The following is a 17447-nucleotide window of genomic DNA, read 5'->3' as shown; positions in this document are numbered from 1 at the left end:
CATTTAAGAATATATAAATATATTTAGCAAAAAAATTAAAAAGTATATATAAATATAGTTCAATTTCTTAATTAATTACCTATAATATTTATCTATACAAATTATTAAATATTATAATAGTACAATACAATAAATGAAATAAATATTGTATATATTATATCTATACCTTAGCACTCTTTAAATTACTAAATTACTAACCCTTATCTCAATGAAATAAAGTGATAAATGATCGATTTTTGATAAAATACTAATAGATATCTCAGTCATTTTTTTTTCATATTTTCGAAATTTACTACCATGATAAGTATAGTAGGAGAGTAGATTGAAAGCTCGAAACCATTAAATTTAGTAATTAATAATGAGACTGATATTGATGTTTGGATTTGAATTTTCTTTAGGCATTATTGTTGGAGTAGATGATGATTAGAACAGTTGAAAACAATGTTGCACAGTTGTCCGAGACCTACATTGAACATGATCATTTAAGTAACCAACAAATATAATCGAGACTCTGCATTCATGAATTCTATATATTCACAAAATTATCTAAAAATCCGAAGAACTCCAAGATCATACTTGCAGTAGCTAATTGTGTAACCATTACTCGTAGTAGGTGTGTGTTCCAACATTCTGTCATCTTAAATTCATTCCATACAGTGATGATCATGATTGTTTTTGGATACAGGTAAAAATGGCGGAAACAAGTAGGAAATCGACTACTACAGATGTCGAAATGGAACAGAAGCATCAGCATTCTATTCAAATAAGTTCACCGGCTCCACCACCACGACAGCTGCCCCCTCCACCTCCACCTCTGCCGTTGAAGTCAAGGAATCACCGCAACCTTTGGGGTAAGCTTTTCTTGTCCAATGTTAACTGATTAAATTGAACTGCATCTTAATTTTTTGCTAATTGATTTACATGTATAGCACATTTTCATTAATAAATTTTGCAAGAGTAGCTAGAAATATCTCAAGTTTTGTAAGATAAGCAGGTTTTTAGAATGTGTGGATGATATCTAGTAGAGTAATTTCGTCAGGTTCTTAAATTTTGAATGTCACGCTTTAGAAGACGTCGTTTTTTTACGTGACGGAATATTGATAATGAAGATTGATTTCGATTACAAGGTATCATCGGGGAAAGAAAATCAAATAATCAACAGAAAGATAAAAGCAGCCATCATTCTATCAAAATGCCCAAGGCACCGCCCCAGGCACCGCCGTTGCCACCAAAGTCTGGTCCAAAAAAGCCTTCAATATTATACCTCTCGGGTAAGTTTTTGTAATTGACAAAAATAAATATGGCCTGCACTGCACAAGTAAATCGATTAAGTTTGATTTCGATCAAATATTGTTTCGTTGCCACAATTTTATATAATCTTTATTAGTTAATTGTTATTGCTGGTCATCTTACAAGGTTCTGCTGTTTGATATCTATGCAGAGGAGCAAAGAGATAATTACCTTAACATATGTGTTCCTCTGTACAATGCTGCAATTAAAGGTGACTGGCATGCTGCTGAAGAAATTATAACAGATTGTCCGGAGGTGATAAACACCAGCATTACAAAGAGGCAAGATACTGTTCTTCACATTATATCATCAACAAAACACACTCACTTTGCGGAAAAGCTGGTGAAATTGATGGCAGTTGAGGACTTGGAACTTCAAAATGGACTGGGGGAAACAGCTCTTTGCTTAGCAGTGGCTTCAAATGTTAAGATGGTTCACATCTTGTTGAGGAGAAACAGTGGCCTTTTAAGGATACGTAAAAATGGCGACTTGCCTTTCATGCTTGCAGTTCGATATGGAGATAAGCACATGGTGGAGTACATATATTCAAAGACTAATATAGATACCGAAAAGTGGTATTACATGGATCAGAAACGTATACTTGAATCTTGCCTTTCGTTAGGCCTATTTGGTAAAAAATTAACTCTGTCTTGCTAGTACAAATTTAGCCAGTAGCCATCATTTTATGTCAATTGATCAACTATCCCAAAACCTTGAAGTGTTTTGAAAAGCAACTAGGTGAATCTTTTACAATATCTTAGGCTTCTTCCACACATGATTTCTGTTTAATTATACAATAAAATGTATTACATGTTATATGATCATTTCTTCAGGGTGCGTGTGAGTGGATAGGCTTGTGTTATAACGTGCTACTGATTAGGAAATTAAAAGATGTGTGTCATGTTACTGGAGGTTTTAGACGGAGGTCTTAATTAGATCATATTCCTCCTTGGTAATATAAACCTTTATGTCCTAGTTAGAGACTGTAGTAGTATTGAGTTTATCAAGTTTCAAATGACCTCCATAGTGCCATATTTAGTTAGGCATAAGGTTTAGTTAGATCTTTTAAGTCTTCAATAATGTGCATATCTTAAACCAAACACCCCTTTGGTAAGGCTTCCATAACCAAAGCAGGTTAGATTAAGGCTTGCATTCAGATTCTAGGGGTTTCCTTGTGATTAAATACTCTGTTCAAGACCTAGTTTTTTGGGAAGTAGCAATATGCCAATTGTGAGTGGCTATTGTGGAAGATATCACATATAAGCACAAGCATGTCATTTTTGTTCTTTTTAGTTGAATGGAAGTTGTATGGGTAAATTAAACCTGCTAGACCAAACCACGTAAACATTGTGTGTTCTTGTTATTTATTTGTAAAATTAGCATTGAAGTGAAATTTCCTAATTTCGCAGATATTGCACTAAAGATATTCACACACTGCAAGGATGATCATAAAATTGAAACTGATATACTAGGGTACTTGGCTAATAGCCCTTCTGCATTTGATGGAACAACACAATCTGTTATTAGAAGACTCTTGCATACAAGTAAGTTCCTCTACTGGTAAATGTGTATGTTATTGTTTGTTATCTACTACTGGTAGGTTTGAAGTGTGAAGACACACCGCCCTATGTAATGTATAATCATTTCAAAATTTTATTAATTTTCTTCTTTAGTACTCCCTGGAAGCAACGATAACTCAAAAGTCGCTGAAATAGTCAGGTTAATATGGGGGAAGATTGTTAAACAGAAGTATGAAGACATATGGAAACTAGTTTCTGGCCAGTCATCGAATGAAAAGGATGAAGGGTTTCTATTTGCAGCTGCTAGATTGGGAAACTATAAATTCATAAGGGAGCTTCTTAAATTGTATCCTGACATTACATGGGGAAAAGATGGCAACAAACATACAATATTTCACATTGCAGTTATACATCGCCACGAGAATGTGTACAATTTACTTTATGACCTCGGCTCCAAGAAGTTCGCGATGAAAGACAATGATGGAAATCATATTCTACACTTAGCTGCCACAAAGCCAGCACAAAGTCGTCTAAATATTGTATCAGGAGCAGCTCTTCAGATGCAAAGAGAATTACTATGGTTCAAGGTACATATCCCTTGATTCTTGGAAATTTACATTGTCTGTAGTTTTACTGATTAAGACTGTTATTTAACTACGTGTGATGCATGTGCCTATTCTTAATTTTGTACCTTGACAGTTTAGTTTTTCTAAACAAAGACTTGTATCAATTAAGTAAATAGTTGTCTGACGGGTAACTTAGTATTATAATATATTCTAGTTAATTTGTTTACAAACTGCTATACTAATTTAAGTTGTAAACTTGTAATAGGAAGTACAAACTAGGGTAAGTCCAGCAGACAGACGACAAGTGAACAATGAAGGGAAAACTCCTCAAGAATTATTTACTGAACAGCACGCCGACTTAATGGAGAAAGGAGAATCATGGATGAAGGAAACAGCATCGCAATGCATGATTGTTGCAGCCCTTATAGCCACAATTATGTTTGCAGCAGCTTTTACTTTACCAGGCGGTACCAACGACGACAACGGGAAGCCAATATTCGGGAAGCGGAGAGCCTTCATTGTGTTTGCAGTAACAGATGCAATATCATTATGCACCTCTTCAGCTTCCATACTTGTGTTCTTGGCCATTCTCACCGCACGTTATACAGAAAACGATTTCCTGGTATCTATACCGATGAAATTGATGGTTGGACTGGTAACACTTTTTATCTCAATCACTACCATGATGATTGCCTACGGCGCCAGTTTTTTCCTACTTTACCCAAAAAGTATGAAATGGATTCCAGTTATAGTCACTGTGTTAGCTGGTCTTCCTGTTATTTTGTTTGCTGGGCTGCAGTTTCGTCTACTTTTTGATGTGATTAATTCAACATTTAATTCCAGGCATCTGTTTAGGCCTAAGAGACATATGCTTTATTAGCAAATTTTCATAATGCATCATTGATCACTTGATTATTTGTTTCATTGATCTATGTTCATAATGCATCATTGTAGCAATCAGCACCAAATAAAGAAACTACCATTTGTACGTGAAAACAACGGTCATACTCAAACAGATTACTTCTTAGTTGATTGATTGTGTTGATTATATGTGCAAGGTAGGTATCCAAGCCCAGTGACGAAAGACTTGTTTAATACATCATGGTATGCCTTAAAATTGTGTTGATCGGGTGTTAACCTGTATGTATTTGCTAAAATAGAAGCATTCTTGGTGAATATTATCAGGTAAATGAGCTAGTGGGTCACTGTATAAATACCAAAATTTTCACTTAGGTCACCGGCCCAAAAAACTTTTCATTCACATTATTGAATTACATAAAAATTTTAATCATATTATTAAACTCCAAAATTCTTGCACGACCTTTAACATGCGTTGACTATTAACGGAGATCCGTTAAACAATCTGAAAACTTTCAAATTGGTCTCTGAGTCGTAAAAAAAAATTTAAAAATTTAAAATTTATTTTTTTAACCAAAAAAATTATTTTTAGAAAACAGATTATTATTATATTTTATTGAAATAATTGAAATATACTCACACAAAAATAAAAATTTTATTTAATTATAAATTTAAGAGGTATAATTTATTTTAAAGTTTTCTTATATGTAATTTTTTTGGGTAGATTTTTTTATTCTCAATAAGTTCCGTATTTTAAGTTTGTCCAGAAAATATCATATTTATGGATAAAAAGATTTAAAACAGATCTTAGCCTTCTCTGAAATAAAATCGAATATTTAATAAATTTAATTGGTATATTTTGTTTTAATTTTTTTTTAAATTTTAATCACTTAAAACAAATCGTAAAAAAATTATCGTAAACCAAAATTTATTGATTGTGAATTTTTTGAAAATATTTTTTCATTCTCTGTAAGTTTTCAGAATTAATTAAGGTGTTATTATTCGGAAAAAAATAAACATTCAAAAATTTTATTCGTCAGATACAAATTATCGATATTGAAAAAAATATCAATGAAATATGTTATTTAATCAATTCAAATTTTTGAAAAAATTATCTAAATTTCTCTTTTTTAAAAAAAAATAACTTTTTGAAAAAAATAGTCGGTAACCTAATTAAAAATGATATAAAGTCACGAATTCGATAATAAACTTGATGTCACATCAATTACATGTCAATTTTCCGTTAATCAACTTAACGGCACTAACCTATTTGAAATATTTTTATTGTTTAAATATTTGACTGAATTTTTTTTAGGTTAGATAATTTAAGTGAAAATTTTGGTATTGTACAATAATGAATTATATCTTATATCCAAAAATCATCAGGGCAATAAACACGACTTATTTTGTAAAAAAGATGATTTTATACTTCATATTTGTCCAGTAACAATAGAAATTGTAAGGGGGTGTGTAGTTTGTCAAATTATTGAATCCCAATTATAGTGCTGTCACAGTCTAATCATCAAATGAAGTGGGGGCAACCTCTGATAAAAGATTAAAATTATTTGGTACACTCACAACAACTTTGCAAGTAGGGACGATACGTGGGGGCCGAAGTAGACAAATCTCATGCAATCAGTGACGTTCATTGGTGACGTTTGGTTAAAAGAAGGAATTGATCACTAAAATTTTTATGGTTAACAAACTTATGCTATAAATTAAATAGATAGATGAAGTACGTAGTTAATATTTTATTAATTTTTTATTCAAGAAGAAATTACTCTTTCTACAATTAAACTCACGCACACGAGTCTAATTTCTGATATCTCTTGCAGAAATAAAGATTTCGACTAGTGCAATATTTCTTGGCAGGAGAAATTATTCTTATTATTTAGCAATTTGTTTATTGTTTTTAACCAAATTTATTTTGAAGCATATGATACACAATCTCCCCGTTTGATAATGCTGGTTTTTTGCTCAAAGGCTGTGTGTTTGGTAAATTTTAAAAGCTGCCGTCTAGAAAAGCGATTTAAATTTAAAAGTTTTTGTTAACAAAATCATATTCCACATGCTTTTGAAAAAAATTGCTTTTGCAAGAAGTTGCTATTAGTTTCACAATCAAACCTTCTAAAAAATATTATTTTTATATATTATATCTCAAAATATACATAAATTAAAAAAATTACGGAACAATTATTTAATTTTCCTAACAGTACTTTTTTACCATTACTAAGTTTGGTTAGTTGACTTGGGTCAACCCTATATGTAGTCCTTATCCCTTCTTTAATTATCTTTTGAGTAAATTGCAGTTTGCACCCAGTATCTTTGGGTGTTTTCTCACTATGGTCCCAAACTACGTTTGTTGACAATTTGCACCCCAAATTTTAAGTATCCGTTCAGTTTGCACCCCTTCAGCCATTTGCCATCCAAAATCACCGTTAACGTTAGTACTGACAGGGGTAAAATTGGTAATTAAACTAAATACATCTACTAGATGTATTTTTCAAGTTATGCCTTGTGTGTAACAGCTTTATGACTTATTATTACTCACTGACTATTTATATCATGTTTGATTTCATATGATCAGATCTGGCCTTTCTATTCCACATGTTCTTTCTTGCTCGATATTGCAAACTTCTTGAAGAGAACTCTTTTAGGGGAAGGACTGCGGATTTTTTTTTCATGCTTTTTTTTGCAGTCTTTTTTTCATAACCAATTATGTAGCTTATATTCCTTTGGCAGTTTTAAGCAAGTTGTGTATTTCCCCCAATCAAAAGGTTTTTAGGTCAATAAATTACCCAAGGCCGTCAATTATTTTGTTCCAAAATAGACGATGCATCATTTTTGTATTTCCTTTTCAAAGTAGTGATGCTTTGTCAAATGGTTCATACATTGTGACTGTCAGACGTTTATCGATTGATGAAGAAATTGTGTCTTAAAAGTTGTATAAAGTACTAGACAACAGGTCCTGGGCAATAAACATTGTGACTTAGATTGGGGGTTTTAGCATATGTTGACTAGGTAGAAAAACTAATCCTTTTCTCTATTCGCGCAACGTAGAGTATTAGACAAATAAGCTTGCTTTCTGTTTTTCTTTAGGAGTTCAGTAAACAGAAAACTCCCTGTTTCCTGTTTGAAATACTTATCGAGATGCTCCATAACGATAATGGTGTTAGCTAGAATTTTTTGCTCAACATTAATTGGTTCTCAATAAGCTATTTAGCTATAATCAGGATTTTTCTCCTGACTAAGCTTTGAAAAGCCATTATACATACGCTCTTTGCTGCAGGTTCTTCTAGGGTTCTCTGTCCTTGTTGGTGCCGGTACGGATTGACTTGCTGGTAAGTATATCACATGTTACATATCTGATGCATAATTGTAGTATGTGGTCCACACTGCTTAAGGTTTAGGAGTTGAACCTACAATGTCGAAGATGTGTGAAATTTTCCTATTGCAATTTAACTGAAAGCCACTGTATCCGGAGATCGTCATGAACTAGTTTTATTTTCTTCCTTTTGTGAAATTGTCAGGATAGCTGATTATAGCCTAGATAGTATAGTAATAGTATGGTCAATACAGTATTGTTGTCTTAGGAAGGGCAGGTTAGTCATTTCCATATTGTAAATGAAATCGCAAGTATTTAGTACCACTAAATACTATGTATTTAGTTTAATTACCAATTTTACCCCTGTCAGTACTAACGTTAACGATGCTTTTGGATGGAAAATGGCTGAAGGGGTGCAAACTGAACGGATACTTAAATCTTGGGGTGCAAATTATCAATAAACGTAGTTTGGGACCATAGTGAGAAAACACCCAAAGATACGGGGTGCAAACTGCAATTTACTCTTTATCTTTTTCACACTCTAACAACTATGAATCCATGATACTTGTATAATTGTGTTTATGAACTATTTAAGACATTGTCTCGGCTATTTAAGTCACCACTCATGACTTCATATTCATCACTCCACTTCACTTTGTAAAACACTTGGAGCACTTCTAGTGTAACAAGGTACCTTCAATTTTTAAACAGATCTTGTTTTTATACATTTAATTTTGTTTTAGTTTGTTTCTAGTAGTAATAAACTTTTCTGTTATTCAATTAAGTTTTGTTTTACTGGTTTCAGTTCTAATTCTCGAAAGAAGCTCAGAAAGCAGAAGACTTAACATGGGCAAGGACTCGAAAAAGGACGAAGGAATTGATGTAAAAGAAATTCATATGAAACTACTTGATGATCTTGTGAATATAAATTCCCTAATGACTTTGGCTGTATTTGTGGGCTTATCTCTTGCTACACCAAACACACGCAGCCTCGACTCGAGAAATGAGTGTCATGCAGGTCCTAAAGAAGCGAAAATGCTGATTCTCTACGAAGTTATAGCGTTTTCTTGCTTCTTCTTGTCAAGCATGCTTGCCAAGGTACTTAAGCTTCATCTCTACCTCGACGGGGCAGACGATAAATATACCTTCACCAGTGAAAATATCGATTTGAAGGAATTGATGATAGCATTGTCTGCATGCGGCTCAACTGCTGGGATAGTTTCGGTGACACTTTCGATTGTGAAAATTATTGAAGTTCGAATTGGATTGCTGTCATGCGGGTGCAGAGAATCCACTGCTGCCGTGTTGTGTCTTGGCATACTTGTTGGTTTTGCTTTGGTTATTTATGTTGTGTCAATGGCTATTGCTATTTACGCTTCTTTTAAAAGTGATCATGCTAAGGATAGAGGAAATGCAAACGCAAAGGGCGAGGTTTGTTTGGACGAAAAGTACCAATTGACTCAAGGTTCTGAATCAATGGTCTAAAAAGGTTTAGCTATAAGTATTTCATGAATTTAGTATCAACTACTTGGAAAAACCTTGGGAATGTTGTGTATCGTTGACAGGTAGTCAAGAGTGACCAGCCCTCCAAATAAAATGTTTAATTTTAGGAGGGACTTTCATCTTCCACACATACTTCCACCATGATTATTTTCATCGATGAGCTCTGATTCAAGTGGTGCGTACGATCAAGGTTTTATTCATCTCCAACATATAAATTGTTAGGTGTGAGATTTTTCACTGGCGAGTATTGTTTATGACTTATGACCTCGCATGTATTGCAGTTGTCATTTTCTGTAAAAAAAAGAAAAAAGAAAATTAGGATATATGAAGACGATAGAGTTCATAAAAATATCAGATGCTACAATGCCCTACCACAACCCAAGATAAGCTAAAATGACAGAGACGGGGGTGGTCAAGCTTTAAAAAAAGTTAAAGTTATGAAATTTGCAAGTGCGACCGATAAAGATAGTTAACATGGAACTAGTTTCATGCACGGCAACTTGAATACGGATACATTATACTGCTTAATTAGACCCTTCACATGCCCTCCCAAAACCAAATTTTGATTTTATGTTAAAATAATCTGTTATTCTAAAATTTTGATGTGTTAAATGAATATCACAAAAAAAAATCTTATATTTTTCAACATTACGAGATGAAAATCTCAAGAATTATCCTGTCAGGGACAAGCCCAAACTATTGAAGTGCCTAAACCCACTCAACTAGCTTAGGCCTAATGATCCATATTTTGTATAACTAATTAATATAGAATCATAGAGTATAATATGCAAGTTAAAAATGAAGTAGCTGGTAAGTAAAACAATAATTCATCTACTTTACTGTTGAAGATATGACTATGCAGTGAGTAGAATACCAACCAAAACATGCACGAGAAGACAGAAGGAAGCGGGCTCATGAATTGAAATTTAAATGCTTCTTTCTAGACAGCTCCGTATGAATGGGCATCTAACAGTTGAATAGTGCTAGTATAATTGTAGTTAGAGCTCATTAAACGAGCGGTTTGGCTCGGCCCGTTTGCAATTTGGCTCGTCAAAATTCGCCTAATTTGGCGCGCCAACGAACGGTTAATTATTCGGCACAAACCGTCAAGTATAACGAATTGAACGATTAATATTTTCTGCAACCGGAACCGGACCGGCCCGAACCGGTTAATTCGCCAACTAACAGACAGAGAATTACACGCGAATTCACGGTTAACCGGCCCGCAAATTATTCGTTGGTCGCCAGCGATTGAGAAGATTTTATGTTTTTTTATATTACAGCAATTGTGATTCATTACAATTTACAGCTAGAGATTACAACAGCTTATTAAAAAAAAAGAAATATGTTTATGCAGTTATGACTTATGCGTGCAACATGCATGGTCAAAGAAAGAAGTCAGCATAAATATCATAGTGTTTATGCAGGCGGAGCGGTTAACCGCCTACCTACTAGGTTTCTTTATTCTAGTTTAATCAAATTATTCGTTTCTTAATCGCCTATTCGTCTGAACCGTTTTACTCGGTTTATTCGCGTGCCGTTCACGAGTCCTCAAATTCTGAAATCGGCCCGACACGGCCCGGACCGTATATCCTCACGTGTCGTTCGCGATTTCAGTTGTCAACAAACCGGCCCGTCCAAAATTCGGCCCGGCACGCTCAACTCGTTCGTTTGGTCAGCTCTAATTGTAGTCCCATAATGACTTTGCATGTCTCTTTAACAGAAGTACCATGACATAAATGGGGAAGGGCTGGAGGTGCCCAGCAGTGCGGTCCGGATTTATTACGGGTTGGAAACGCGAATAACAAGCACTGAATCGACACTGGAGTTGTGCGAATCAGACCGGGCCGGTCTCGAGCCAAAGGTCACGGACTCATAACCGGCATTGGGCTCACGAGCCATGCGGGCTGAGGTTGAGCCGTGCGGGCTGAGCCGTGCGGGTTCCTGGGTTGCATTCCTTGTTGACAAGTTGTGGCCGTGGTTGGTCCACGTACCTACTACAAATCAACATACACCAGTTTCTTTCTTTTTGCACAATACATATGCACCACAACACCAGTTAGTTTATATAAAATCAGATGATTTCTGAAAAAACATAACCATTACTTCTGTGTATACTTTTGTTTTGTTTTTTTTTTATTTTTATTTAAAAGTCAACATCAGACTTTTATATTAAATAAATTTAATTGTAATCCATTAATTTTATTACTTTAAGTTTTTGGTTAAAAGAGGACGGTACCTCTTGTAAATTTTATTAATTTAAAAAACTTATAAATGATGTGAGAGGACTCCTCTCTAAAAAACGGAACAAACCGCATCAAACATTAAAAAATTATAAATTAAGTAAATAAAAGAATATTAATAAAAATAACATTAACTATTTGTTCTAGAGTTGTTGTTCGCTAGTTGAGATTCCAGATTCGGATGAAGTATCCATTATCATCCATGGTTCGTATTCATCATCTGAATCTTCTTTTCTTCCTTATTGTCTTTCTTCGGCTTGATCCCAATCTTTTTTGCAAACTAAAATTTTTACAACGTCTAGCGCAAGACTCAATCTCTTCTCATCTAACACTCTTCTACCTGCACTAAAAGCGGACTCAGACGCAATTGTAGAAGCCGTGACAACTAAAATATCCTTTGCAATTTTTGCTAAAACCGGAAATTGTAACTCATGATTCTTCCACCATATTAGTATATCAAAATCATCATTTAACTCATAACTATATGAAAAAAATTTGTTAATCATACTAGTGGCAGAAGAAGGTACGGGAGATGAAGTGGAAATTCTACATTTTGTTTTTTTGGTTATTATAGAAGAAGTAATACTACTAAACCTACAAGAAGTATTACTACTCTTCGGTGGTATGGTACTTTGAGTTTTTGGAGCATACATATCTATAAAACGAAACAACAAATTTAAACAATTATTTACATATAAAACATGATCATATGAAATTCATAACACTGCATGATAATGTTCTAACATATTTTCTAAAGCTTCCTTCCTAACACCGAGATCAAGAAGACATGCAATACCATAAATATAAGGAAATTCGGTAAAATATTCAATCCATTTAATTTTCATATCCTTAATAATATCACTAAAATTATCATGTTCTTCGTATTCCTTTAAAGTAGTAACAATACTAACACATTCAATGATACAATGATGTACATTTGGTTCATAAACATAAGAAAAAACTTTAGTAGCATGTGTAAAACAGTAAAGTATGTCAAGTACAGTAGATGCTAATTCCCGATCATACTCAGTAATAATTCCTCCTTCATATTGGTGAACTGGATCGTCCTTATATTAAGAGGTAATAATGGGTTTATATTTAATTGCTTCAACAAGTAATTTATAAGTCGAACTACATCTTGTAGAACAATCGATACCCTATTTTTTGGCCTTAGTTCATTTTTTTACACAATTTCTTGTACCTAGACCTATATTTACCCGCCAAACGTAGATACTTAATTACCATTCTAATAGGTTCTAATAAATTAGTTATTTGTGAAATTCCTTTTTGAGCCGTTAAGTTAATTATGTGAGCACAACATCTAATATATAAAAATACTCCATCTAAAATTAAAGGAATTTCAGTCCTAATATAATTAATACATTTGTTATTATTAACAGCATTATCTGAGGAAATTGTGAATACCTTATTAAACAAATTAAATTCCTTATTTGTGTCTGTTATGCCATAATTTGGCATAGTCCAAATTTCTAATATTTAATAATTATTAATTTCGTTAATTAATAGTTGCTTATTGCCCAAGTAATATCCTCTCACTGAAACAAGAAAAAATCAATAACAATCAATTTATTACGGAAAATATCTCGAGACGATATCTTTCAAATCAAGGAAGATATCACAACGCCAAGATTAAATCATATAAAATCAGTAATCAAGAATATTAACGAAACTGATCCCTTAAGTCTCTTAGGGATAAGCCCGAATTTCAGAGAACGACGTAGCCTTGATCCAATATAAATTGGTACGCAGGCATCTTGGAAAAAGGATCCGATACGAAGAGACAAATCGAGACACCTCCCAAGTTCTGCCACCCTGTTTTTTATAAACCCTAACCCCTAAAATCGTCCACATTCATACTAATTACGCTCTACTATTTCAGATCCTCTGATTTCGTGTTATTACGAAATTGCTCCAACAACATTTGGCGCTAGAAGGAGGGGATTAATTATCCGATGGAGGACGGATAATTTTAGGAATTTGTGTTTTTGGGGGCTTCAACGGTGTAATAAATGTTACACAACGGAGATGGAGGCTGTGTTTTATAGCAGAACAACAGCGATGGCGGCTGTGTTTTATATCAGAACAACGACAAGACAATCTCGCAAGTACGACGCATCATGGGAAGAAAGAAAATATAAATACATGGATCGCGCAAAATGAAAAGAAAACCAAAAACCTAGAAGAACGAACAACACACACGAAGGAAAGATTGGTTTGGCTAGTTGGTCACGCGAAGGAATAAAGAAAATTAAGAAGAAAAGGTACTCGGACAAAAAAAAGGCATCAAACTGAGGATTTAATAAAAAGGTGGATGCTATTGTTGTAGGGATCCGCGTGCACATCAATCAGTCCAATCTGGCATAAATAAAATAGATAAGTTTTTTTAATATCTTTTAATTATTTGCGAAGTTATATTAATTATATATTGCATCATGCATACATGCAATATTTATGTGTTTTAAATAATTTTTATACAGAAAATATTTATTATTTAAAAATACGTGTGAGTAGTATATTATTATACTTGTAAAATTATTTCGAGATCTTATTTATAGATGACACATATATTTTTAAATAACGACATGGTTATAGTTTTGGAGCTGAAAAATGGGCATATGTAGCAAAATATATGAAAATGGGCTTACGCCTGCGTGATGTTCCAGAAAAGAAAAAAAATGAATAAACAGATTCATCACATAAGTAGCAAATGACATACGTGGACAAAGCAAAAACATGGAAAATGAATGGAACATGAAGCTGACCCACTGGAATTAGAGAAGCCTTGAGCCAGCAACTGAAGCTCACGCGCAGGATTTGTCCCCGGACTATATTAAAAGTTTCGGCTATATAAAGATAATTTTTTTTGCAGTTCTGCTCCTACTTTATTCTTCAAGCAAATTACACATTAATTATTAAGCGATGCATGCATAAATTTTATATTTTAAATTTTTTTGCATAAAAATATTTATTAATCGAAAATTCGTGTGAGTAACATAGTTTTGTACTTGTAAAATTATTGCGTGATTCTAATATTAGATAATGTGTATATTTTAAAAAAAATTGTACGAAATATTAATTTTGAAAATTTGTGAATAATTTAGAAAATCGTACGAGATGCATCTTTCGAAAAATATTTATCTATGTGAGACGCATAATTTTAAATAAAAGTGTTTTACAAAAAATATTATTTTAAAAAATAAATAAATATCACGACAATTATAAAATGGCATATTTATTCTTGCGTTTGGATTGCGTTCAAAATATTTTCATATACCGTCGTGATAATACATATATGTCAAAAATATTTCAAACTTGCAAACTAAAATTGTCAAGTATGGTAGCCTCGATAAACTGTAAGTCCTCCAATGCTACACACTTAAGTAAAGAAGTCAGCGACCCTCCGGATTATACCAGGCCCTGCTCCCTCAGGAGAACAAGGGTAAAACTTATATTATTCAAAGGTCCTACTCTTGAAAGAGGAGTCTAGGGTACTCTACTTTATTGAAGGCCCTGTCAACCAAATTGGAGGCTCGAACGAAGATACATCCTTATAAGGAGTCAACGACACTTGAAAATGTGTACGCCAATTCGGGCTATATACAAAACACCAAGGTCCTAACTTGACAATAAAGACTGCAATGAATTTCAAAAAGATATTACTTATACTCCCACTTTTGAAACCTTGGCAAAAATATATCCTCTATATTGGCTCTCGCATTATGTCATACTCTCACTCGTATACGGATTATTAGCACTGCAATATTCCATATAATTTACTAATCTATTATTTTCAGTTTTTTCCTGCGACTCAAGAAATTTGGAAGCTTCAAGAATGTTTAGTTCTCCAATGCAGCAAGCTACACTGAAGAACTGGGTGCTAGTTGTTATGCCGTAATTTGGCATAGTCCAAATTTCTAATATTTAATAATTTTTAATTTCGTTAAATAATAATTGCTTATTGCCCAAGTAATATCCTCTCACTGAAACGAGGAAGACTCAATCACAATTAATTTATTACGGAAAATATCTTGAAATGATATCTTTCAAATCAAGAAAGATATCACAACGCCAAGACTAAATCATATAAAAACGGTAATCAAGCACATTAATGAAACTGATCCCTTAAGTCTCTTAGGGATAAGCCCGAATTTCAGAGAACTGCGTATACTTGATCCAATATAAATTGGTACGCAAGCATCTTGGCAAAAGGATCCGATATGAAGAGACAAATTCCTCCAACAACAGTATCTAAAATTCTAGACATAATATTGTAACCAATGTGTATTCATCCATAACATCAAATGCAATAATTCGTTTTTGTAACAAGTAATAGACACCAATCCAATGAATGATAACACATATATAAGGCTCACCTTGACTCGAACTCCAAAAATCACTAGTTAACGAAACCATACCATCAAATTCTCGAAAAGATCAATTAATTGTGCTCTAGCGCAATGATATTTTGTTATTGTGTGTCGTTTTAGTGTGTTTCTAGAAAATTTTCTAAATGCCGAATTTATCGTAGTTTTCATCATGTACTCTAAATTATCACTCTCACCGTGAGAAAATGATAACTCATCTAGTGTAACAAAAGTAGCAAAACTTTCTATCATCCTGTCTCTACTATAGGAAAAAGGCATACCTCCACCTCCTGTTGATGTCATAGAACCACCGAGTTGTGTTTGTTGTGGACCTCTTCGTGCTTCTCCGCTTTCGTGACTCACCTTCGTAATAGAGTGAATATTCTCCAAGTGTCGACTTAGTGTTCCCGTGCCGGTCCCTCGAGCGTAATTAAATGGTGGTTGTGGTATACCATTTTGTACACAAATCAAACAATGAACTTTAAATATATTCGGATTATCCGGAAAATCTTCTTTCAAAAAATATGTCCACACGTGTGATGATTGTCTCGAACTCGTAGCACCTGCACAAATTTACAAAACGAATAAAATTAGTTAATAGGAATTTGTAAAACAATTTTACTAAACAAATTTACAAAACGAATTTATAAAATGATTTTATAAAATGAATTTACCATTCAAATTTACAAAATTAGTAAAATTTCTAAAATTTACAGAATGAATTACTATAATATTTAAAAGTCTAAAATTAATATAAATTACAAAACAAATTACTAAATTTTTTACAATTACTCAAATTACTAAAATTACTAAAATTACAAAACATTTAAAAATTAAAATACCTTCTTCGGTATTAAAAGTGGATCTGGGTCGAGGTGGTAACATCGAAGACGCAGGGGTTGAGAAGAAAAACTCCCTCTTCCATGCTCCATTTTCTTGCGATAAATTCTGGATAAATTAATTTGTGATAAATTATGTATAAATTATGGGAATATAATGAGGAAAATAAAAAAGGGGTCAAAAATTAATTTAATGATAACAGTGGAAATAAATATGGGATATACAATCGGAGGCTTAGAGCAGAGTTCTTGAATATTTTGAATATTTCGAAGCTGTAAATAGAGATTAGAGAGAAATATAAATATGGGATATAATGAAAGGAAAAAAGGGTTTGAGCTTGAGACTTGAGACTTGAATGAGAGAGACGGAGAATTAGAGAGAGTTAGAGAGAGACAAGAGAGACAGATAATTAGAGAGATTTGAGAGATTGAGAAAGAGAGAGACTGATGTGTTATTTTCATATCTAACCGCAAGCGCACGATATCTATTGCTAGTACAAAATGAAAAGTGCAGGTCGTATCCACAAAGAGACTAAGTTTTAAGAATTTCAATTTAAATGTTATGAATTATTTCCAAGAGAAGAATGAATATTGAAGGTTTTTAACTAGATTACTAATGCAAATTAAATATGTTTTAAATCAATTAACTAAAGGTCTAGGGCGATACAGGTTCACCATATTTACACCAAGCTAATCATAAAAGCATAGCAATTCAGTGGGTCAAGTAATTAAAGTAAAAGTTAATCTTTCCCAAGCATTAACACTTTCAGAAATCCAGTGATGTTCCCGCTCTCACTTTCAATTCTGCTATCCGCTCTCACTTTCAATTCTACTATCGTATGTGTGCCTCTAGTGAGTAAAATCTCCCGATCTATTACCCCTATTACATATAGATAATCTATGATATTGGCCAATCAC

At 33.3% G+C, this 17447-nt stretch overlaps 2 protein-coding genes across 2 annotated transcripts; both read left to right on the top strand.

Annotated features, from left to right (window-relative positions):
• Positions 1-442: 442 nt before the first annotated feature.
• LOC141692785 (uncharacterized) lies at positions 443-4304 on the top strand. Its single transcript, XM_074497724.1, has 7 exons — positions 443-613; positions 686-851; positions 1128-1271; positions 1442-1921; positions 2700-2834; positions 2964-3397; positions 3642-4304. Exons 2-7 carry the CDS (start codon positions 692-694, stop codon positions 4254-4256), a joined length of 1968 nt encoding a protein of 655 aa, XP_074353825.1. The 5' UTR covers positions 443-613; positions 686-691; the 3' UTR covers positions 4257-4304.
• Positions 4305-8113: 3809 nt separating this feature from the next.
• Positions 8114-9192, top strand: LOC141693145 (uncharacterized). The gene is made up of 2 exons (XM_074498160.1): positions 8114-8249; positions 8365-9192. Exon 2 carries the CDS (start codon positions 8406-8408, stop codon positions 9042-9044), a length of 639 nt encoding a protein of 212 aa, XP_074354261.1. The 5' UTR covers positions 8114-8249; positions 8365-8405; the 3' UTR covers positions 9045-9192.
• The last annotated feature ends 8255 nt before the right edge of the window (positions 9193-17447 follow it).

Source organism: Apium graveolens, chromosome 10 (assembly GCF_009905375.1).
Source record: "Apium graveolens cultivar Ventura chromosome 10, ASM990537v1, whole genome shotgun sequence".
Taxonomy (NCBI): Eukaryota; Viridiplantae; Streptophyta; class Magnoliopsida; order Apiales; family Apiaceae; genus Apium; species Apium graveolens.
Note: the sequence above shows the minus strand (reverse complement) of the source record. Positions and strands in the feature narration are given on the sequence as shown.

What these genes read in the sequence shown, in the direction of transcription:
- LOC141692785 (XM_074497724.1), top strand. Translation starts at nt 692, where the DNA reads ATGGCGGAAACAAGTAGGAAATCGACTACTACAGATGTCGAAATGGAA. An exon ending in GAATCACCGCAACCTTTGGG is followed by an intron (nt 852 to 1,127) that starts GTAAGCTTTTCT and finishes TTCGATTACAAG; the next exon opens with GTATCATCGGGGAAAGAAAA. An exon ending in CCTTTCGTTAGGCCTATTTG is followed by an intron (nt 1,922 to 2,699) that starts GTAAAAAATTAA and finishes CTAATTTCGCAG; the next exon opens with ATATTGCACTAAAGATATTC.
- LOC141693145 (XM_074498160.1), top strand. Translation starts at nt 8,406, where the DNA reads ATGGGCAAGGACTCGAAAAAGGACGAAGGAATTGATGTAAAAGAAATT.